The sequence below is a fragment of the Malania oleifera genome, chromosome 1 (genome assembly GCF_029873635.1).
Source record: "Malania oleifera isolate guangnan ecotype guangnan chromosome 1, ASM2987363v1, whole genome shotgun sequence".
NCBI classification, from domain to species: domain Eukaryota; kingdom Viridiplantae; phylum Streptophyta; class Magnoliopsida; order Santalales; family Ximeniaceae; genus Malania; species Malania oleifera.
The window spans coordinates 153,024,440-153,047,866 of NC_080417.1; the positions used below are offsets into that span (position 1 = coordinate 153,024,440).

At 38.1% G+C, this 23,427-nt stretch overlaps 1 protein-coding gene across 1 annotated transcript; it reads right to left on the reverse strand.

Moving 5' to 3' along the window:
* Nucleotides 1-657: 657 nt before the first annotated feature.
* LOC131166184 (ABC transporter C family member 3-like) lies at nucleotides 658-17,995 on the reverse strand. The gene is made up of 10 exons (XM_058124514.1): nucleotides 15,365-17,995; nucleotides 14,966-15,052; nucleotides 14,238-14,888; nucleotides 13,950-14,114; nucleotides 2,395-2,689; nucleotides 2,092-2,306; nucleotides 1,640-1,945; nucleotides 1,437-1,500; nucleotides 1,091-1,330; nucleotides 658-981 (listed from the first exon to the last, which is right to left on the reverse strand). The coding sequence occupies exons 1-10, from the start codon at nucleotides 17,753-17,755 to the stop codon at nucleotides 878-880; spliced, it is 4,518 nt and encodes a 1,505-aa protein (XP_057980497.1). The 5' UTR covers nucleotides 17,756-17,995; the 3' UTR covers nucleotides 658-877.
* Between the last annotated feature and the right edge of the window lie 5,432 nt (nucleotides 17,996-23,427).

Here is a 23,427-nt window from a genome sequence, read left to right on the forward strand (position 1 = left end):
CTCCTTGTGGGGCCCAACAATTGGAAAGAGTTTTTTTTTAATGGCTATTGGCTTCTCAAGGAAGTAGTACTCACCTTCAGTAAAAGGTCTCACGTGTAGTGGCGGACCCTTCATCTCCTTTTTCTTTATTTCCATTTTTTTCTGCTTGCTGCCATTCGTCTCTCTGTTTTCAATACTAGCTCCCAACGCTTGCAACAGCCAACACCTGCAGCCATACACAGAGCCACACCCAACTCCTCAGGCCTGCGCCAGTTGTCTTCTCTAGTGCACCTACCTTCTGCTGCTTTCTTCTTCTTATGGCTCCGACTGCGTTTTATTATCAATTTTTTTTGGAGCTCATGATGGTGCTATTTTGGTTGGTTCTTTTTTCAGGAATTTTGTTCAGAATATTTGGTGAGAACTTTCCATCTTGCTACATTTATTTATACACTCTTGTGTATTTGTAAGGCTTATGCCTTTTGTATCCACTTTGTATAACATATTTAGTGATAGTGGATTTGGACCACCGTGCCCCATGGACGTACCTCAACATTTGAGAGAACCACATTAAATTTCTTGTATCTTAATTTTTTTTATTGTTTGCATTACTCCATTGATTTACTTGTGGGAATTTGTTCGAATATATTATATTTTTTTCCCAACAAAATCCTAGAGAAATTTAAGGAAAATTGTAGTGCCATTTATTGCAAATGAAAAATCATTTGTAGATTACACCATCAAAAGCATTCATAAGTCTAGATTTTACAAAATCTTTCACCATTTTTCCATAGAGGGACTGGCATCTTGGTTGAACATATTCAATCATCAAAGCGAGCACATTGGGATGATAACTGGCACTAAATTCGTCATTGTAAAGCAGCATATCACAGTTTGACAGCTACATATCATTTGATCGCACAGTATACTCTGCAACAAGCTTTGCAAATGATGATGCCTTGTTTTGTAGCAATCTAGCTGGAGAATCATATTCTTCAATAAGCCCTGCAACCCCATAATAAACCAAACAAAAAAGGGGGGGAAATGTGAATACTGCAGTTGAGCAGAAACTATATGAATGGGATTGGAACATTTGGCCATACAAACTACTAACCATGATCCAGAAGCAGAACCATGTCACTGTCAAGAACAGATGTTATCCGATGTGCTATTGTTATGACTGTAGAGTCAGAAAAGTGTCGGCGAAGTGTGTGTTGAATCAGATTATCAGTTGATGTATCAACTGAGGCAGTGGCTTCATCGAGCACCAAGACCTTGCTTTTTCTGAGCAGCACACGCCCAAGACAGACAAGCTGCCTCTGGCCCATACTCCAGTTCTCTCCATTCTCACTAACTGTGAATTCCATGTGAACATCAATGTCTAAATTTTCAGGCCATCAAATGGAACAAAAAGAAATTTTTTATGGCTAGTATATATTTAGAATGGCGTAGAAACAAACCTGTGGCATCTAGCTTTCCTTCCTTCTTCCTAACCTCATCTCCAAGTTGGCACCTATCCAAAGCCTAAAACAACATAAAGATTTAGCAAACCAATAAATGATACTCGCAAATGTTATGTATGAAGAAATAAAAAAGCCAACAAAAATGTCTTCCATCATCTAAGAAGAACTTGGACAAATCATCATTGCTCAAACAAATTCACCTTCCAAATCTGTTCATCTGTGTACTCTTCAAGTGGATCAAGATTGCCTCGAACAGTTCCCTCAAACATGGTTGGATCTTGAGGGATAATGCTTAATCTCGACCTTAAATCATGCAGTCCAATAGAGGAGATGCTCACACCATCTATCACGATCTGACCAGTAGCTGGTTCAACAATGCGAAAAAGTGTTTGTATGAGAGTTGATTTACCACTTCCTGTTCTGCCTACAACGCCAGTCTTCATTCCTCCTGGGAAAGTGCAAGTCAGACCACGCAACACAAGTGGCAAGTGTGGGGCATACCGGACCTACATTCACAATCATCATTATTTACTTGTACGACACAAAAAAATAAAAAATAAAAAAAACAGGGAGAGAAGGAGCAGGTTGGCGGTTTTTTTGGTTGGGGGGGGGGGGGGGGGGGGGGCGCTGTGTTGTGAGGATTGGAAATTACCTGCAGATCACGAATATTGACTTCCCCATAAGATGGCCAAGAGCGATCTGGCCTGTTTTCTTCTATCACCAGAGGAGGCTCACTTGGAATATCAGTGTACTGAAAAATTCTCTCAACAGATATAATTTTATTCTCCATGGTACAAAGATTCCATATCACCACAGCTTGTAACGTGTTAAGACTCAGTCCATACGTCACTGCTAAGCCCGCAATGGCTTTAAACAAATGGGGAAAAACACAGTTTAAATCATTATTTTTGTGTATTCCAGATCCCATCAAAACATATCAATCAAATCCACTTACCTGGATCAATTGCTCCCTCTGGCACTGAGATCAAGAATATCAAAAAGAAGGCAAATGTTATAGAAGACAACATATCCAAGCGGAAGCACAGCCACTCCATTGCACCAGCAATGTGAAACTTGGGCCGAGAATACCCATCTGTTAATTTCATAATCGTGTCCCGGAATCTTGATTCCTGATCGAAGCTTCTGATAGTTGTTGCTCCTGAGAGTGTTTCAACAAAATGCTGTATTACTGGAGCCTTGCAGAGTCCAACTAATCTTGATAGTTCCCGAGCAGAGGCTATGTAATATTGCTGCAGAGTAATGACTGTAAGAAACCCTCTCTCAACATTACACATGCACAAGCACACATGGACAAGTGTGGCTGATGTTTTGAAATCAATAGATTATAGTTGGAGCTAGATTCAATGAAAACAAAAAATGTTAAGCTGTAGTGGAGACGGTGCCAGCATTGATGAGCTGTAGAGACGGTGCCAGTATTGTTGAACTATAGAGTGTCAGCATTATTGAGCTGTGGTGTTGGTGCCAGCCACTTCCACCAACCCAACTCACCTTCATTGAATCTCATTACCACCTACCATTTCTATCCATTCCATTCATGGCTATAAATGGAGATGTGTGTGCATGTAAAATGTTTGTGTAATTGAGTTGAAGAAGGTGAGAGAGTGAGAGGTGCGAGAAAGAGTTGAGTTGAGTGGGGTGCAGTTGTCTCCTCCTCCTCCTTGTATTTTACAATTTTTAGTGAATATTGGTGTGCTCTACGGACGTAGGTCAATTTGGGCTGAACCACGTTAAATCTTGGTGTTCATTTCTTGCTTGTTTATTTTATTTGTGGTGTGATTGTTGCTCATCGATCCCCAACAATTGGTATCAGAGCCAAATCGGAGCAAAACTGACATCGCCCAGAAATTCAAGTAGCTCAAAATCAAGTTTTGAGCACACGAGGGTGGTCCTCTCGACAAGACAAAGCCAACGATACAAACTGGTGCTCGAACGGAGGCTCCACGAGTCCACACGCGCTTCCAGCAATTCGTCATCGTCGCCATGCGCCTCCCAATCGCCGGCACGTGACCTCACGCGCCAAACAGTCCACGACACATGTACCACACGTGCCTGCGTGAGGTTAAAGACGAAGCTTGACGTCAGCGTGACGCCTCTCCTGCATCAGCCGCCACGTCAGTCATCTCAGTCAGCTACCACATCGTCAGTTGGGACCCACTTTACCACATCATCAGCTGGGACCCACTTTACCACATCATCATCTAGGCCCCACTTTGCCACATCAGCAAACAGCGTCAACAACAATAACGAGGTCTTTCGTTAAAAAGTGAACATTCCGTTAAGTTTAACGGAGGGTTGACTTTTTTACCAGAAAGTTTGACCAAGTTTTTCGAAGCTATTTTAGGTCTGTTTTTCAAACAAGTCGAACCATTTCCAAGGTTATCAGCCATTTTGGATCCAACCGTGCTATCTGTTTGAGCTGATTCCATCTCTAGATAGGCAAATCGAGATTTCAAAAGGAAAGAGCTCAAAGATCGAAATGTTTTATGACACCAATTTCGGTTTCTAAAAGATGCAAATCGAGGAGTACTTGTTTGATAAGGAGTCGCACTTACCACTGAAGGGAAAGCCGGAATCCATGAAGAGGATGAGTGGGAGTTGCTGACCGAAAGGCTCTTTGAGCTATCAGGATGATGCTGACAAAGTCTGTTGCCTTCAACATCAAACACATGACAACCACCAAATCACTTATGGATGCGCTTTCCAACATGTATGAGCAAACATCAACCGCCAATAAAGTACATTTAATGAAAAAGTTGTTCACCGTGCACATGCTCGCTGGTGAAGTTTTAGTAAACATCTGAACAATTTTAACGAGCTGTCAGAACAACTCGCCTCAATTGAAATCACATTTGACAATGAAATCTGTGCCTTGCTGATTCTTAGTCAGTTGCCCGAGAGTTGGAAAAGTATCGTTACTGCGATCAGCAGCTCCGCAGGAAAATCAAAGCAGAAGTATGACAAGGTCATCAGCATGCAAAAAAAGATTAAGATGTAGTCAAACAATGCTTCCACTTCAAGTTCAGCCTGAACGTGGAAAGCTAAGGGAAAGATTCATGGAAAAGAAGCGGGCATGGGCAATCAAACAATCGCGATAGATCTAGGACCAGGTGATCCAGATCCAGAAATCCCAAAGGTTCCTAGGGCACAAAGAATATTGAGTGCTAGAACCGTGGGAAGACCAGGCATTACAAAAATAAGTGCAAAGTTCCAAGGAAAGAATATGAGGCGAAGACAGAAGCAAATGTCGCCTCAGAAAAAGGTGATATGTTGATATGCACTTTGAAGAGCAAGATGGAGTCTTGGATCTTAGAATCTGGAGCCTCATTTCATGCTACTTGCAGTAGAGATTACCTAGAGGAGTATACACAAGATGATTATGATAAGGTATACCTTGAAAATGATCAACCTTGCAACATAGTCGGCAAAGGAATTGTGAAGATCAAGATGAACGAGTCCGTATGGGAGCTAAAGGATGTCAGATATATTTCAGACCTAAGAACTTGATCTCAGTTAGACAACTGGCTGATGAAGGATACACCACAACATTCATTAGCAATGAATGGAAGATATCAAAGGGTGCACTGACGATTGCATGAGATAAGAAAAGTGGAACACTTTATATGACCTCTAATGTTTGCATGTCTATTTAAGTTGCTACAGAAAATGATGATAGCAACATTTGGCATCAACGACTTGGTCACATAAGCGAGATGGGACTCAGGGTGATGCACTCAAAGGGAAAATTGAGTGATCTAAGTCAGTAGAGATTGACATGTGCGAGAATTGCATACTCGAAAAACAAAAAAGGGTCAGTTTCTAGAGATACACTCGTAACCCAAAGAATGACAGACTTGACCTAGTCCATTCAGATGTATAAGACCAACGACCGTCTCATCCACAAGCAGAAGAAATTACTTCGTGATATTTATCGACGATCATTCTCGAAAGGTATGGGTATACTTTCTGAAATACAAATCAAATGTCTATGATGCTTTCAATATATGGAAAGCAATGGTTGAAAATGAAACTGGTTTAAAAATCAAGAAGCTGAGAACTGACAACGATGGTGAGTATAAGACACCAGGTTCAAGAAAATCTGCTATGAGCATGGTATCAGGATGAAAAGAACTGTGTCAGGTATACCCCAAAACGACGATGTAGCTGAGCGGATGAACCGATCGTTGACCGAAAGAGCCAAAAGTATACGTATGCAATCAGGCCTACCAAAGCAGTTCTGGGCAGACGCAATCAATACAGTAGCACACTTGATCAACAGAAGTCCATCAGTACCTGATTACGCACCTAAATTGCATAATTAAGTGTTTAAATTCATGCATTAAGGATTATATTTTTAATTAAATGCCTAATTATGCTCAATATTTTAACATTGCGCTCTATTTATAATATTTTGGTTTTATTGAATAATTTATGAATTTTTGGCATTTTATTATTGCAGGGTAAGTTATGAACATTAAAGTCAACACTACTTCGTAATTTGGGCATAATTCTCCCATCCGAGCACCGTTCGAGGTGATTCAAAATGCTATGAAAGCCAAGAAAGTGTTCTACAACTTTCGTGTTTTAAGCTTTGAGAGATACGGGCTTTAGGAAGGTCAAAATCCTCCTTGTGCGAAGGGAAACAAAAAAAGGAAGAAACAAGAAAAGAAAAGAAAAGAAAATATATATATATATATATATATGGATTGATTTGACCCGATCATGCATCTGGGTCCTCCTTGTGCGTGTGTAGGGCTTCTTGTGGGTGGGGCCTTTAAATATTTTCTTTTCTTCTTCTTTGGCAGCCAGCGCCCCCTCTTCTCTCTAACCTTCTCTTTGATGAAGTTTTGAAAAATATGAACAAAGATTCTTATTGCTATCAATGAAGAAATCTTCCATACTTTTTCACTTTATTGTATCAGCATATATACATGTATACAAACTCTATTCTAAGCAAAAGAACTAAAATCAAGCCTCACATTTACAGCACAAAATATTTGATATTTATTACAAACATAATGTCAGCCTATAAATCAGGACTTGTGATTGGGAGCTTGATTTGAGGAGTCTTTCCTTATACGTCCCCGCGAGATGGAGTAGCCATCGACTAAGCCAATCTTGATTTTTAGAGTCTCCATGCATTGTCGTGATAATGGTTTGGTCATTAAATCTGCTAGCTATTGTTTTTTGCCCCACATTGGTAGAATACTTCCACATTAGTATAAAAGGTTGTTTTGAATTTTTTATATTATTTGTCCCACATTGGAGAGAAGTGTTTTTTAGACTTGAGGTTGAAGCTATATAAAGAGCTCAACTCTTCATTTGTAAAACACACCTCAAAGTTGTACTTTGTCAAGAAGTAATGGATTGATCATCGGCACCCGAGAACGTAGGTAATTCTATACCGAACCTTGTAAATTTCTTGTCTTGTTTTTTTTTACTGTTTAATTATTAGTTTCTGCATTGCTTTAATTTCTTATATATTCAATAGCAATAGTTGTAGTATTGGTGCTTGGCACAAGTGGGGTGCCCGACACAACAATTGGTATCAGAGCTACGTTGAATGGTGTTGATACGGAGGTGTTCCTCTGTTAGAATCCTTGATTCCACATTTGATGCCTAAAAAAGACCTTGTCTAAGCAAGTGCTCAGAGACCATTGCGGCTCAGTCGCTCCCTGAAGGTCAGCTTAGTCAAAGTGGAATTTCATAGGATAAAACAGAGTAGACACAGTTGGTACGTACTATTCATCCTAAGCCTTTTGCTTTGTTGATTGCTATTGAATATATAGAAGATGACAGAAACTAGTGCAGCAGTAGAAGAAACTTTGTCCACACGAACTCCAACCCCTTAGGCTTCGACATCATCATCAAAGACGATAGCTAATGCTCGGTTTGAGGTGGAGAAATTTGATGGTACCAATAATTTTGGTATGTGGCAATGTGAGGTGATGGACATCTTGTATCAACAAGAACTAGATATTGCTTTGGATATAGGTGACAGAGATTGGGAAAAGATCAATCGTCAGGCATGTGGTACGATTCGTCTGTGTCTCGCCAAAAATAAAAAATATTGTGTTATGAGGGAGACATCTGCAAAGAAATTATGGAAGACATTGGAAGATACATTTATGACCAAGAGTCTAGAAAATCGGCTCTATTTGAAAAAGAAATTGTTTCATTTCCAGTATCAACCGAGTATTTTGATTGATGACCACATAAATGCTTTCAATAAAATTTTGGCCGATTTGTTAAATTTGGATGAAAAGGTGAAAGATGAGGATAAAGCCATATTGTTACTGAATTCTCTCCCTAATGAGTATGAACATCTGACCACCACTTTATTGTATGGGAAAGATAAAGTTACTTATAATGTTGTTTGTACTACATTGATTAGTACTGAATGCAGAAAGAAGGATCAAAGGGTCCATAAGGAAACAACAGAAGCACTAATAATAAGGGGACGTTCTCAGAGTCGTATACCTGGAAGGAAGAGTAAATCTCATGGGAGGAGTAAATCTCGTGGGAGACCTGCTAAAGATGAATGCGCCTTTTTTCGTGAGAAAGGGCATTGGAAGAAAGATTGCCCTAAATTACAGCAGAAGAATAAGGGCAAAGCGCATTCTAATGCCAATATAGCCAATGATGATGGAAGTGAGTCAGATTTTATCTTGTTGGAACATCTTCGTCACATTATTTTGGTGAGTGGATTCTGGATTCTGGTTGTTCCTATCACATGTGTCCCAATAGGGAATGGTTTTCTAATTTTGAAGAATTAGATGGTGGGGTTGTTTTATGGGAAATGATAATACTTGTAAAACAATTGGAATAGGATCAATACAGTTGAAATGTCAAGATGGAACTGTTAAGAACTTGACTGATGTTAGGTATGTTCCAAGCCTAAAGAAGAATCCGATTTCATTGGGTGCCTTAGAATCTAAAGGGTTCACTATCACTTTGAAAGATGGAACCTTAAAGATTAAATCAGGTGCACTGGTGGTGATGAAAGGACTAAGAAAAAATAGCTTGTATTATTTACGAGGTAGTACAGTTATTGGTTCAACAGCTGTTGTTTCTGAGAAAGATGCAGGTTCAGATACAACCAGGTTGTGGCATATGCTATTAGCACATGCAGGAGAAAAATCTTTGCAACAATTAGCTAAACGAGGTTTGTTGAAGGGTGCAAAGGTGTGCAAACTTGAATTTTGTGAACATTGCATTCTGGGAAAACAAATTAGAGTGAAATTTGGAACAGCAATCCATCAAACTGAAGGTATTTTAGACTACATCCATACAGATGTATGGGGGCCCACAAAAACGGCTTCGTTGGGTGGTATGCATTATTTTGTCACTTTTGTTGATAATTTTTCTAGAAGAGTTTGGGTGTATTCTATGAAGCATAAAAAATGAAGTGTGATATTTTCCTTAAGTGGAAAAAATTAGTTGAAACTTAAACTGGCAAAAAGATTAAACGGCTCAGATCAGATAATGGTAGTGAATACACGAGTGACCCGTTTATGAAGGTATGTCAGGATGAAGGTATTGCTCGACACTTCACAATTCGAAATACACCACAGCAGAATGGGGTGGCAGAGCACATGAGTCGGACTTTGCTGGAGAAAGTTCGATGTATGTTGTCTAATGCTGGGTTAGACAAAAGGTTTTGGGCTGAGGTAAATATGCGTGTCACCTCATCAATCGTCTACCATCATCTGCAATAGGAGGAAAAACACCTTATGAGGTATGGTCTGGAAAGCCTGCTAGTGATCATGATTCTTTACATGTATTTGGTACTATGGCTTATTATCATGTTAAAGAATCTAAGTTGGATCCAAGAGCCAAGAAAGCAATATTCTTGGGGATAAGTGCAGGAGTCAAAGGATACGTTTTTGGTGTCTAGAGACGAAAAAAATGATTTTAAGTAAAGATGTAACTTTTGATGAACTTGCGATGATGAAGAAAACAATACGCAAAGAGTCACGAGTTAAAAAGAAGACCAATGGTACTCAACAACAGGTGGAGGTTGAGACAATTTTAGGAAACCCATTGAGAAATAAGACTACACAAAGTAACTCTCCAGTTACGGTGGGGAATAGTGTACAAGAAGAGGAGATTTCAATTCGAGAATCTTCACAGCAACAAGAATCAATTGTTTCTCAAAGGCTAAGACGAGAAATTCGAAAACCTACTCGGTATACTGATATGGTGGCCTATGCACTTCCAGTTGTGGATGATAATGTTCCTTACACTTTCAAAGAAGCAATGAGGAACTCTGAATCGGACAAGTGGAAAAAAGCAATGGATGAAGAAATGCAGTCTCTTCATCAGAATCAGACTTAGGAGCTAGCCCAGCTGCCCAAGGGTAGGAAAGCAATTGGTTGTAAATGGGTTTATATAAAGAGAGAAGGATTTCCAGATGCAAATAATGTTCAATTCAAAGCTAAATTGGTAGCTAAGGGCTACGCACAGAGGGAAGGCATTGATTATAATGAGGTATTTTCTCCAATTATTAAACATTCTTCCATTCGAATTTTGTTGGCTTTGGTAGCACAATTTGATCTTGAATTACAACTCGATGTAAAAACTGCATTTTTACATGGTGATTTAGAAGAGAAAATCTATATGACTCAGCCAGATGGATTTTAGGTTGCTGGAAAAGAAAATTGGGTATGTAAACTGAGTAAATCATTGTATGGTTTAAAACAGTCTCCAAGATAGTGGTACAAACGATTTCATTAGTTTATGATGGGTCAAAAGTACATCCGAAATAAACATGATCATTGTGTTTATTTTCGCAGACTACAAAATGGATCTTTTATATATTTACTCTTATATGATGATGATATGTTGATAGCTTCAAAGAATAGGGAAGAAATCAACAAGTTGAAAAGTCAGTTAAATTAAGAGTTTGAGATGAAAGATCTTGGTGAAGCAAAGAAGATACTTGGCATGGAGATTCGCAGAGACAGAATGAGAGGAACAGTTAGTTTGTCTCAGAAACAGTATTTGAAGAAGGTAGTATAGAATTTTGGCATGTCTGAGCAATCAAAACAAGTAAGCACTCCTCTTGCTCCTCAATTCAAACTTAGTGCGGCTTTATTTCCTAAATCAGATGAGGAACGTAAGTATATGTCATAGCTTCCTTATGCAAGTGCTGTTGGTAGTCTGATGTATGCAATGGTTTGTACTAGACCTGATATTTCACAAGCTGTTAGTATGGTGAGCAGGTATATGCATAATCCGGGTAAAGGACATTGGCAAGCTGTGAAATGGATTTTGAGATATATTATGAATACGATTGATATTGGTATAGTATTTGAGAAAAATAATACTATTGATCAACGTGTTGTTGGATATGTAGATTCAGATTTTGCAGGTGATTTGGATAAATGTCGATCAATTACTGGATATGTTTTTACATTTACTAATGGTCCAATGAGTTGGAGGTCTACCTTACAATCTACCATTGCCTTGTCTACAACAGAAGCAGAGTACATGGCAGCTTCAGAGGCTGTTAAGGAAGCTATTTGGTTGAATCGAGCAAACAGGAAGGTGGTGACTGCAGAGAAGTTGAAGTTGTGTTCGCCTTCAGTTGGTCTTCATGCTTGAAGACATATTTTTTTGAGCACATCATTTATTCATGAGGAGGCATCTCCATCTCCAAGTGGGAGATTGTTGTAGCTAGAGACGGGAGATACATTTGGAGCTAGACGTGAAGAATTGGCATTGCAAGCAGGACATTTATCCACCATTTATGCATTGCAAGCTGGACATTTACCTCCATGATTATAACCTCCCAAATTTATAATTTATTGTATTAAATTGTGATTAAATATCAACCCTATAAATAGAGAACTGTGGAATTAAAAAAATGTACAAGAGAAGCTTAGAGAGCAAAGAGAAGAAAGAGAGGAGGAAGAGAGTGAGAGGTAAAAAGAGTTGTATTTTTCCGGCGAATAGTGAATTTGTGGTGTGCTCCGTGGACGTAGGTCGATCTTGACCGAACCACATTAAATTTCTAGAGTCATATTTTTCTGGTTGCTCACAGGGTCCTAACAAGTGAGAGGTGCGAGAAAGAGAGAGTTGAGTTAAGTGGAGTGCAGTTGTCTCCTCCTTGTATTTTCTCCTAGTTTTTAGTAAAGATTGGTGTACTCTATGGACGTAGGTCAATTTGCGTCGAACCACGTTAAATCTTGGTATTCATTTCTTGCTTGTTTATTTTATTTGTGGTGTGATTGTTGCTCCTCAATCCCCAACATAAAATAGATAGCAAATCCTGAGTTATTTTTATAGTATTGATTCCATTATAAATTTATAACATGCAATTCTAGACAAATATCAGAATTAAACGTTAAATGAAAAGATTTAAAATATTGAAGATAAGGCAATAAATATCCCAATAGAAGTAAGAACACCAATTACAACAAGCATTCTCTCTAAAGTAGTTGGATGCCCGAGAGTTCGAAATTTGGGGTAGCAATGCACAGACTGGGCAGGTCAGAAATGGGTTGGGTATGTAAATGCCACCATTTACCCATTTATTGCCCATTCAATAAAACTACTAATACCCATATTCAACCCAAACCAGCACCCCAATTGCCCCCTAAACCCATCAATTCCGTTGGCACATTAAAACCATGTATTATTAATCAAATTGCCTCTATATCTTTTCAATGACAAATTTACCCTCAAATTGTAACTTATCATTTTACTCTCTAACAAAATAGAAAGAACACAGAGGGGAAGGCGTTGGCACAATGGTCCTCACCTCCTACCTCTATATTTGAGAATGGGGTTGGAGAAGTAAGGGTTATAGCACTAGCCATGAGACTGGAAATCTTGCATAATGTGCCAGCTAGTAAAAGTGGTCAAGATTTATTCATTTGGAAGCCTGCCCCTGACGCAAGTTCTCTACAAAAACGGCATGGAAGGCAATGAGGAGTAAAAGTGATCATTTTGAGTGGAATAACTAATTTTGGCATTCTTTATTGCCTAAAAGAATCTCAATGTGTTTATGGAAAGCCTGATTTAGATGCTTGGCAGTAGATGATAGAATTCAGACCAAAGGAATATCGATGGCTTCGGCTTGTAATTGTTGCGTGCAGAGAAGTCAGGAAAACACTGATCACATTCTTTCTTTAGGCGAGGTGGCTTCAGAGGTTTGGCGTTGGGCTAGTGTGGTGTTGGGGATTCCTTTCCAACGGTTCTTTTCCTGGAAAAACAGAATTGCAAACTGGTTCCACTATGGTCGAAAATCATCCATTAAAGGTATTTTAATCGGTCTGATTCCGTATTTGATTGTGTGGTGCCTTTGAAATCGAAGATAGAAAGCAAGAATGGAAGGAGTTTATCAACGTACGGATCAGACGTGGAGAAGTGTTTGATACTGGGTTAATTCTTCAGCTGAGAGCTCTAATTCTTTTCGAAAATTGAAGATATCGGACATTACGATTTTGAAAGAGTTTCAAATTTAGCATCAAGGAGTTTGCACCAGGCCTGAAAAAATTATTTCGTGGGTTAAACCTCCAGTAAGGTGGATAAAACTTAATTGCGATGAGAGCTCTAGGGGCAATCTGGGTACTTCAGAAGGTGAAGAAATTATTCGAGACTACCATGCCATGGTGAAAGCAGCTTTTTCAAACTATTTTGGCAATGGTACGAACAATAGTGCAGAATTAAAAGCAATTCTTGAAGGAATTTGTTCATGCAAATGATTTCAGTATTTTAATGTGATTATTGAAAGTAACTCGCGATTGTTTTTGATTGGCTTCGGAAAGGTAAATATATCGTGTAGTATCTTTGGAATTTTTAGGAGGACCTTGTGGTGGAACTAGAAGGAGCAAACTTCATGGTGATCCATCAATATAGGGAAGGCAATAGTGCGACTAATTTTCTCGCTAGAGAAGGAGAAATGGGAAATAATGTCATTTATGAAAAACAACATTTTTTACCACGTTCTCTGAAAAGTATCCTTTTGATAGATAGGTTGAGTCTCACTTCCTTTCGTCATTAGTTCAACCTCTCGATTTTTGTTTGGTAGGTTTAGATTTTTTGATTATTTTATTTTATTATTTTTGTTTTTGATAAGTCTGTTTAGATTTGTTTCTTATTTACCTTTGTTTGGATTTGTAATCCTATTTTGGTTGGTTGTTGGTGTTATTTTTTAGAGACTTTTAATTTTTTTATCTGTAATCTCCCAATACTTGTCTTATAAATACGGTATTCCTCCGTCAAAAGTGATGGCATATTAATAAATAAATGGAGGTGCCTCCCTCCTTATTAAAAAAAAAGAAAAGAAAAGGAGATACAAGTAAACACACCCAATTTAATCACCATCCCCGTCACCCATAATCAGATCAGATACTGGTCAAAATTAGATGAAAATTGAACAAATAATAAAATAAATAATAAATAAAAGAAATGTTAAAGCTGATATTTCATGAAAATGCTTTGCCCTTCTCATAAAAAAGATTCATACAATGTTATAAGAGTTACCTGGTACCAGATGCAGGCTATAATAACAGGGATAAAAATGATGAAGACCTGCCACGCGACCTGGGACATTACTGCAATGATTCCTATGAGTTGTATCATTGAAAATGCAAATGATCCAACTCGAATTGGAATGTTCATATCCACTGCGCTTTGGTCTGTAGAAGCCTACAATTGGAAAATAAATCTTGTAAGATTCTAAATCTAAATAAACCTTTTTAAATTTACCAATCATGCCCCCTTCAAATCATAGGATGTAAGAATGTCAAATATATGCATATTTTCACTTACTCTATTTAGGATTCTTCCACTCGGGGTGGCATCAAAGAAAGACATGGGTGCACGGAAAATGCACAAATGCATCTTATTGAAGAGTAGCGTGGCTGTCTTGTACCCCGCCGTTACAAGAAGCACAGCTCTCACAAGGACACAAAAAGAACTTCCAATGGCCAAAGCTACATAAACAATTATAAGAGTAGAGCCCTCAACAGGAGGATTTGCATCCTGTGATGTGGGAGTTGCCGAAGCCATCCAATAGTTGCTTCCAATTTGAAGTAGCTGAAAAAGAATCTGTGCCAACAATATGAACGGGACAAGAGCTCCTCCATATGCCGTTGTGATATACTTCCAGTACACTGAAAAACCTACTCTACCTTTCTCCCTCTCTTCTTCTTGAACAAGCTGTCCTTTGGCATCTGCCGTGTCATCTACTTTCCCATTCTGACCATCTTGGGCTTCTTCTCTCAGCACAATCTTCTCATTCCTTCCCATATCACTATCGCTCTCACTAATACTTAAATTTTCAGAGATTGGCCCTCTTTCCACAGAATTGAGTACTGACAAAGCTTTCTTATGTGCACCCACAAGATCCATAAAATCGGTTCCTGAATTGAGAATGTCATTGTACTTTCCAGCTTGTGTAATTCTTCCATCTTTCATGAACTGTGCAAAGGATTAACATTCCTTTAGTTGATTTTACAGAATGAACATGGGGCAAAGATAAGAAGTGAATAGCTCACCAGGATTAGATCAGCAGCAGGTAAGAACTCTACTTGGTGAGTAACATAAATTACAGTTTTTGAACTCAAAAGGCCCAACAAACATTCCTGCCATTCAAGGAACAGTTAAAAATTACTTTTAATAAAGCATCTATTTATTTATTTATTCCAAGAGAGCCAAATGAAGCAGTACTATAAAACTATCAATTTCACAAAAACAACTTATGCAGTGTATTTCAATGCCAAAAGCCTAACCATCATGAGCATGCAGGAGTTTACATGTAAATCGTGAGGATAGTGCAGTTTCTACTAAATATAAGGACCAAAAAGTTATATTTTGCATTGAAGTTCAACACCGATTTTACCTATATAATGAGGTGCAAGGATTTGAAAAAAAAATATATATATATATATATATACCTTAAAGAGATGGCTTCCTGTATGGGCATCCACGGCACTAAATGGATCATCAAATAGATAAATATCAGCATCTTGGTACAGAGCACGTGCAATCTGTACTCTCTGCTTCTGTCCACCACTGAGATTGATTCCTCTCTCACCTATAACCGTCTGATCACCAAAGGAGAGAACTTCCAGGTCCTTATTCAAGGAACAAGCTTCAAGAATCCTTTCATATCTCTCTCTGTCCATCTCCTTCCCAAATAAAATATTTTCTTCTATCTTACCACTCTGTATCCAAGGTGATTGAGCAACATAAGCCTTTGTCCCACTCAACCTAAGGATCCCAGATATCTTAGGCACTTCTCCCAAGATAGAGGAAAGTAAGCTTGACTTGCCCGAACCAACTGCACCACAGACAGCAACCCTCATACCATGACACACCTTTAAGTTTATATCTTTCAGTGTTGGATTAGGGGAAGACAAATCCCACGTGAAATGCCCATCAACTACCTCAATTGCTGCATCAGTGCTACCCCTTGGAAGTTTCTCTACAACATCAGCTTGTAGGTCATCGAGACGAAGGAATGAAGCAATTCTGTCAACGGAAACTTTAGTCTGAGCTATCATTGAGATTGTGTCAGGAAGGCTATAAATGGGCTCTTGAAGAATCCTAAATGTTGCTAGTGCAGATAAGATCTTTCCAGAGTCTAGCGGGATCCCCATTAACATACAAGCACCGAAAGTGACCACAGAGACAAATGTGGGGGCACCCCAGAAGACAAAAGTTGTCATAGCTGAAGTGTAAACAAATTTGCTTAGCCATTCAGTCTCATTCTTCCTGAGACCAACAATTTTTGACAAAATTTTCATCTCCCATCCTTGAAGTTTAAGAATCCTCATGTTCCTTAAGACCTCAGATGTTGCCTTCATCCTTCTGTCTTTCGACTCCATAAGCTTGCCCTGATACTTCTCCTGTAATGAACCCAATGGAGCATTTGCCAACATAACAAGCGCAGTCGCACCAAAAGTGGCAATTGATGCCAGCCCAAGATTCTTATACAAGATTATCAAAGCCAAAGCAACTTGCAGAAGTACCACCCATGGATCATGCATGTAGTAACTGAAGCTGCCCACCCTCTCAGCATCAACAGTCATGAAATTAATGATCTCCCCGCTAGTGTGGCTCTGCTTGGAATGGCATGAAAGGGTCAAACCCTTATTGTAGATCATTGCAACAAGTACGGATCGGACCCGAATATCAATCTGTTGCGTTCTAAAGATCCAGTGCCTTTGAGAGAGGCACTCAATGATCTTTGCAACAAAGAATGCAGAAACCAAAATATAACCTTCATTTTCAAAGTCTCGTTGTCCATTGAGGTATTGAACGAAGGTACCAATAAGGTAAGGACCAACATAAGACGCAAATGCGTATAGAAGTGCAAATAAAGCTGTCAACAGAATCTCTCTCCATACTGTAAAGATCAATATCTTAACCAGCTCAAGTGTTGTCACCCCACTCCTACCACTATAGGCCCCGAGCCTGTCTCTAAAGTTTGAATATGCCCCACAAACACTGTCAACAGCAGCAAGCTGGGGAACATCCTCAAGGTCTAACGTTTTCTTCTTACCAACAGCAATCAAAGAACCCATCCAAGAGAAAGTAAGGAGGCTGAATATATTAGCATTTGAGTATGGTGTTACAGTTTTGCTACCACTGGACTTCTTTGACACTACAGCATTACTTACACCAGTGATGCCATTGCCATCCAAAAGGGGCTCTTGAAGAAGGGCATCTTCATCTTTTTCTCCGCTCTTCCCAAAAAATCCGACATAACAGAAGAACAAACCCGAAATGACAAAAACGATATCCGACACTAAAAATTGAATTGGTAAAGACTGGTGCTTTTCACTAAGAACAATGTCTATAACAAGGCAATAAGAAGAGATGAAGAAGTAGAAACTCCACCAAATTCTCAAAAGACACGGAAGCTTTTTTTCACCTGAACTATTAGAGAATTGGGTATGCAAGTAAACAGAAACAGCTAACCAAGCTAATGTTCTGAACACTAAATCCAAAAGGGTCACCAGCTTTTCGTCAGACCAGTCATTTCTATACCAATAGAAGTAGTTTAAACAACACAACACAAGACTGAAAATTGCCAAACCTAAACAAGCAAAAAGGGTCTGTTTGTAGTACAAGAACCTGGCATTTCTATACCTCTCTTTTGAACCTTCAACAAGACCTCCTTTGATTATCTTGCACACCCACGAAATGATTAAAACCAGGCACAAAATCAAATGCAAAGAAGCAGAGAACCCACGTGAAAAAATGGGTTTGAGGAGAAAATCGCTAGCTGGGTACATTAGTAGTGAGGGTGGGCGCGAGAGGAGCGTGAACAGAGCTTCCATGCTCGCGGAGTTGATTGGCTTCTGCAACTTGCAAACGTGGGCTCTGTTGTGGATTATGGAGTGAAAGGGAAACTTTAGATATAGGTTTATATAAGACAGTCTGGAGTTTGGAGGGCGTGAAACGTCGAGGGAGAGAGTCGGAGGTTGCTACAGAAATTAGAATGGCTTGCGCAGGGGATAGCGTGGTGAGCAAGACTCACCGCTCAGAGAGACCTAAGCAAGTTCCAGGAAATGTGCAGAAAGAGACAGAGAGAATGCAGTGAGAGAGATGGAGAGTGAGTGAATTCAATTCGGAAAAACAAAATTGGAATGGGTAAAAGATTGATGAAGACGTTTACGCGCCTAATCGAGGCTATGAACTATGAACTATATTTTCAAAAATCTCATGAATGTTTTTTTGAAGTTTAAGAAATATAATAATATATATATATATATATATATATATATATTACTTTTGAGAGTTTTTTTCCCATTTTAACTTTTTTTTAAAAAAATATATTAAATAATACCTCATTCTGGGAAGTATTTCCCAGAATGACTCTGACGTAATCTCGCTAGTCCAAGTAGCGATTTTTAACCAAATCTCGCTACTCAAAGTAGCGAGTTTTACTCTTTCATAAAGGGCTCGTGGTGACGCGTGGCAATTCTCGCTACTCCAAGTAGCTAGATTTAATTGGGAGAAGTAACACTCTGGCAGCCACGTTTCGACGCGTGTAACTGTCTGCGAACCACAATTTGACGCGTGTTAAATCTCGCTACTCCAAGTAGCGAGATTTTGTTGTGATAATTAATGCTCTGCCATCTCCTTTTGAATTACCTCCACCCGGATTTCGACGCGTGGCAAATCTCGCTACTCCAAGTAGTGAGATTTGCTTCAGAATAACCTCGCCAGTTCTTCCTCCTTTCTTGCGCGAACAGAGTCTATTGCAGAGCCGAGCAGGTGACTGTTGAAGGAAGACAGCCGAGCAGGTGACCGTTGAAGGAAGACAGCCGAGCAGGTGACCGTTGTGGGCTTCATCACATTACAAGTTATATAAGGAGAGGGGGTAAGTTATGTTTTCCATGTTCAGTGTTTAGATTTTTACGTTATTTTTATTTCATCGAAAGCTTTGATAATCCGAGAGAGAGTTTGTGATTTGTGTTAAAAGAATCGTGGACAAACACTACTCTTAAGGTTTGTATTTCATTGTTTTGATATTTAAATTTAATTTTTTGCTGATAATATTTTATTTGTATTTTATTATTTGGGTATTTGAATTTAATTTGTTGCTGATAATATTTTATTTTTTCCATTCAAATTGTTGTTCAATATTTATTTATTTATTTTGGATTGTTGTTTCATTGTAAAATGCATTATCTTTCCTGCCTTAGAAATTTTTGAAGTTTCATCCACTCACAAAATTTGTTAAATTTCCTTCTACTCTTTTGAATATAATTGTGCAATTATAATTAGATCATATGGTTTACTTTCAAAATGGGAAATTTTGTTATTCAATTCTTAAATTTTCTTGTACTGTTTTTAATATAATTGGGCACATCCACTAAAGTTGTGAACATAACATGTAAATTGTATGATTTTAATTGATGCTTTCAATAATGTGAGTGCACATTATAATTATAAATTGTATTGTCATATGTATAAGATCTTAGGATCTTATACCTTATTTTCCGGGTTATTAATAATTATGTTGAAAATTTTAAAATAAAAAATTCCGACTCTTATATTAATGCTAAAGAACTAAAAAAAAAAAAAAGTGATATTTTAATAATGTACAAAAAAAGAATCTGAAAATTGAGAATTATTTTCTAAACATTGAACACATCCTTAGGCTTTTCTCTTCCCTTTATTTTTTTCTTTTTTCCAGTTAATTTAGGGCTATTTGAAAAATTAAAATTTGACAATATGTTTGGTTAATATTTATGAAAATTAATATAACTTAAATTTTGTAATTAAAAAATATTTATGTATTATTTTTAAATCAATTGATATTTTAAATATATAATTAAAAAATAAAATTACAAAGAATATATAATAAAAATATTATAAAAATAAAAATACAATTTATTATAATTATTTTAATTAATTATTGTACTATCCAAATTTATTTTATAATAAAATCTTTTTTTTACATGACAATTGAAAAATTGTGAAAAATATTATATTATTGCTTTTATAATTTTTTATATATATATATATATATATATATATATATATCTTACTTTGAATTCTATTTAAATTTTTTTCATAAACAATTAAAAATTGAAAATAAAAACTGAAAAATGACCACATAAAGAAACATATTTATATAATATGTTTTTTTTTTCACTTTTCTAATCTTTAACTAAATAATTTTATTTTATTTTAGATTTATGAATTAGTTCTTCAAGAAACTAATAAAAAAAAAAAATTAGGGCCAACACAGCACAATGATGCATATATATATATATATATATTGTTGGATGCTACGTCTTCTCAATTTCAAAAGTTAACTCATAAGATAAATCTTTCCAAATACTTAATAATTGATTATTAGTACCTTTCACAATAATTCCAATAATCTCTCTCTCATACATGAGACTCCAATTTTATCCCATCTTGAGAAAAATGTTAAAACATGTTTTTGACACTAGTATTTGGGGTGAGATTTTTTCCATACTTATATATATATATATATATATATATATATATATATATATATATGTGTGTGTGTGTGTGTGTGTGTGTGTGTGTGTGTAGGCTATGAAAAAAATGTTGCTTTGGGAATGTGTGTGTATAGGCTATGAAAATGAAAGAAAATACATTACCTCTTTGTCTGCCTACTCAAGAATCCAGCTATAATGTGACTTGCTGTATGGACATCAATGAGTTCTCCCTCTCTTAGACTCAGATGATCATGTTTTCGTATTGTTTGACAAGTTCTATTTGAGTGAAGAGTTTTCTTAGTTCTCCAAGCTCATAGCCTAAATTTCTTTTGTATTTTGTTCACCAATACTCACAAGCCTACTACTTGGTTTCCAACAATCTACTCAATTCTAACTCACCCAAAATCACATACACAGAGGCAATGTTCACAGAATCACAGCTCTAGCTATGAAAGGTTATCTCACTCATCCTCTGTCATTAGTTCATCCTATGTAATAGAACAATGGCTTTAACCAATATATAAATAGAGGTAACTGCTACACTGCATAGAAAATGCCAAAAAAGAAAGGTGCTTGAATAGCTGACCATCATTAGAATCCCAAAGTAGCAGAAGACAATTAGTTGGATTACCCGAGTTATTTGGTGGGTGTAGCAGTTCTAAAAAATGCGGTTCCTTAGGGATCAAATTAAAATAAAAAATTCCATGAAAAAAGCCCCATATGTATAAGATCCTAGGGTGGGGGGTGCCTGAGGAGGCCACAGTCGACAGAGCACCATTAAAGATCCAATGGTATGAGGGCGAAGCCGGCCTCGACTAGTCACCGTCGATGACGTTGACTGGGAACACTGTAGAGATGATAGCTAAAAGGTCACATTATTAGAGGAGAGTACTAATGAGTTTTTTTCTCTCCGAATTTATGTATTTTTCACCAATATATCGATATAAATGTAGTGTTCACATTTTAAAGCACTTGCCATAAGACAATCCCATTCCCATTTCATGAATCGGGATGTTATGCGTCCTAAGTAACATTTTTCCAAAAGATCCGTTCAACTCCTTTGAGTATGGCTGTTTGGATTAGCAATGAATTCTCAAAAGGCTACTTAACAAAATTGAACTTCAAATTAAGTGGCAACCCAACACATAATGAGGCAGAGTACGAAGTACCATTTTGGAAAAATTACTCTTAAGAGCACCATTTCATAGTTCTTTGGATTCTAAGTTGAATTACAATTTTGGGAAAATCCGAAGTATATGTCATATGGGGAAAATCAATACATATTCATGTTGTTTATTCATAGACGCTGAATTCATCTATTTATTTTCTTCGTGGGAAAGTTAGGTCCAAACTCTAAGTTCATTCATTCATTAGAATTTGTATACATCTATTTGGTTTATAGTTATTAGTTATTTCGTTTCATTTACACATCACTTATACATACAATTTTGTGTTGCGTAGGTTTGTTTTATTTCCCGATCGCCGATCTAAATGGCAGGAAGCTCAAGTAGTGATCCAGTCACGGTATTTTTATATATAGGGGGAACATAATAACCGCATTATATGGTGTTAGGTATAGTAGTCGGCCAGTTCGACTTATTCGAATTGGCCGTAGGTGTAAATTAAGTAAATTATATACGAAGATATATAAATATTTGCATATCGATCCAGATCAATATGCATTGCGGGTGACCGCAAGATACCCTGCGCGAGAGTTAAATAATACAGCGTTCTACGAGGCTGTTCCGATATCAGATGATTATGGGTTGCGTATTGTATTGGACGCACACTGTGTCGGTGAGACATATTTAACGATGCAATTGTATGTCGAGACTATTCCTCAAATGGGTGTAATTGCAGTTAGGCAACCAGATGAGCCCGCGGAGCAATTGGGTGAAGTCGGTGAAGACACTGAACAAACACATCAGGTCGATGTTGGTGGGGAGGTTCGTGCTATGTCCACGGTCGATTTTAATGAATATCCGGGATCGTCATTCCAGCCGTCGGAGTACGAAGCACCTGTTCCTCACACGTTTCCGCAGGGAGGTTGCGAAGACGTCCCGAGTGCGGTACCAGCATCGTTGTTTGCCATTGCGAACGACGCATTGGACGAGGGCATGAACATTACGAATGATGTTCATATTGAAGACGAACACATGCACGAGCAAGAAATGGGTGAAGGGTTAAATGATGTTCACGATTATGTGAACTTACCTCACAATGACACGGATGACGCAACGTTTGACGCGCAATTCATCGGCGAGCTTCCGATGTACGGTCAAATTGACTTAGCTGCTGCAGATTTAACTACGGTCGATGAGCTTCCCATACCCGTCACTCGTTAGGAAGAATCCTCTGAGTTGAGTAAGGGGATGCTCTTCGGTTCGAAGGATCAGCTGATCGCCGCAGTGCGAATATATCACGCTCGCACGCACCATGACTTCTATATGGTGCTATCTACTCTTGAGTTGTGGGTTGCTAGGTGTAAGGACCACGATTGCGCGTGGAGATTGCGTGCCATGTATCGGATGATACACCGTTTTTTCGAAATCACCCAATATAGTGGTCCGCATACGTGTCTGAATGAACTTATATCGCAGGACCATAACCAAATCACGTCATCCCTCATTGCTGGGGAGATAGTGAATATGATCAAGGGAGATGCGTCGACGTCGATCGCTACATTGAAGGAGTTCATTGATCATCGATTCGGGTATTCAATATCTTATAAGAAGGTTTGGTTGGGCAAACAGAAGGCAATAGCCCAAGTTTTCGGTGATTGGGAGAAATCGTATGAAACGTTACCGAAGTGGATGGAAGCGATGCGCGCGTACAATCCTGGGACTACAGTCAGGTGGAGGTCAACTCCGGTTCTAGGTAGCACTAACAGCGCAACCTTCGTATCTGTATTTTGGTCATTTACAGCATCTATTCAGGGTTTTCGTCACTGCCCTCCCGTTATATGTGTGGACGGGACACACTTGTACGGTAAGTACAAGGGCAAACTCCTTATTGCGACGTGCCCCGAT

What these genes read in the sequence shown, in the direction of transcription:
- LOC131166184 (XM_058124514.1), bottom strand. Translation starts at nt 17,755, where the DNA reads ATGGAAGCTCTGTTCACGCTCCTCTCGCGCCCACCCTCACTACTAATG. An exon ending in CAGGAAGCCATCTCTTTAAG is followed by an intron (nt 15,053 to 15,364) that starts GTATATATATAT and finishes CTTGAATGGCAG; the next exon opens with GAATGTTTGTTGGGCCTTTT. An exon ending in GGTTCTGCTTCTGGATCATG is followed by an intron (nt 982 to 1,090) that starts GTTAGTAGTTTG and finishes ATGGGGTTGCAG; the next exon opens with GGCTTATTGAAGAATATGAT.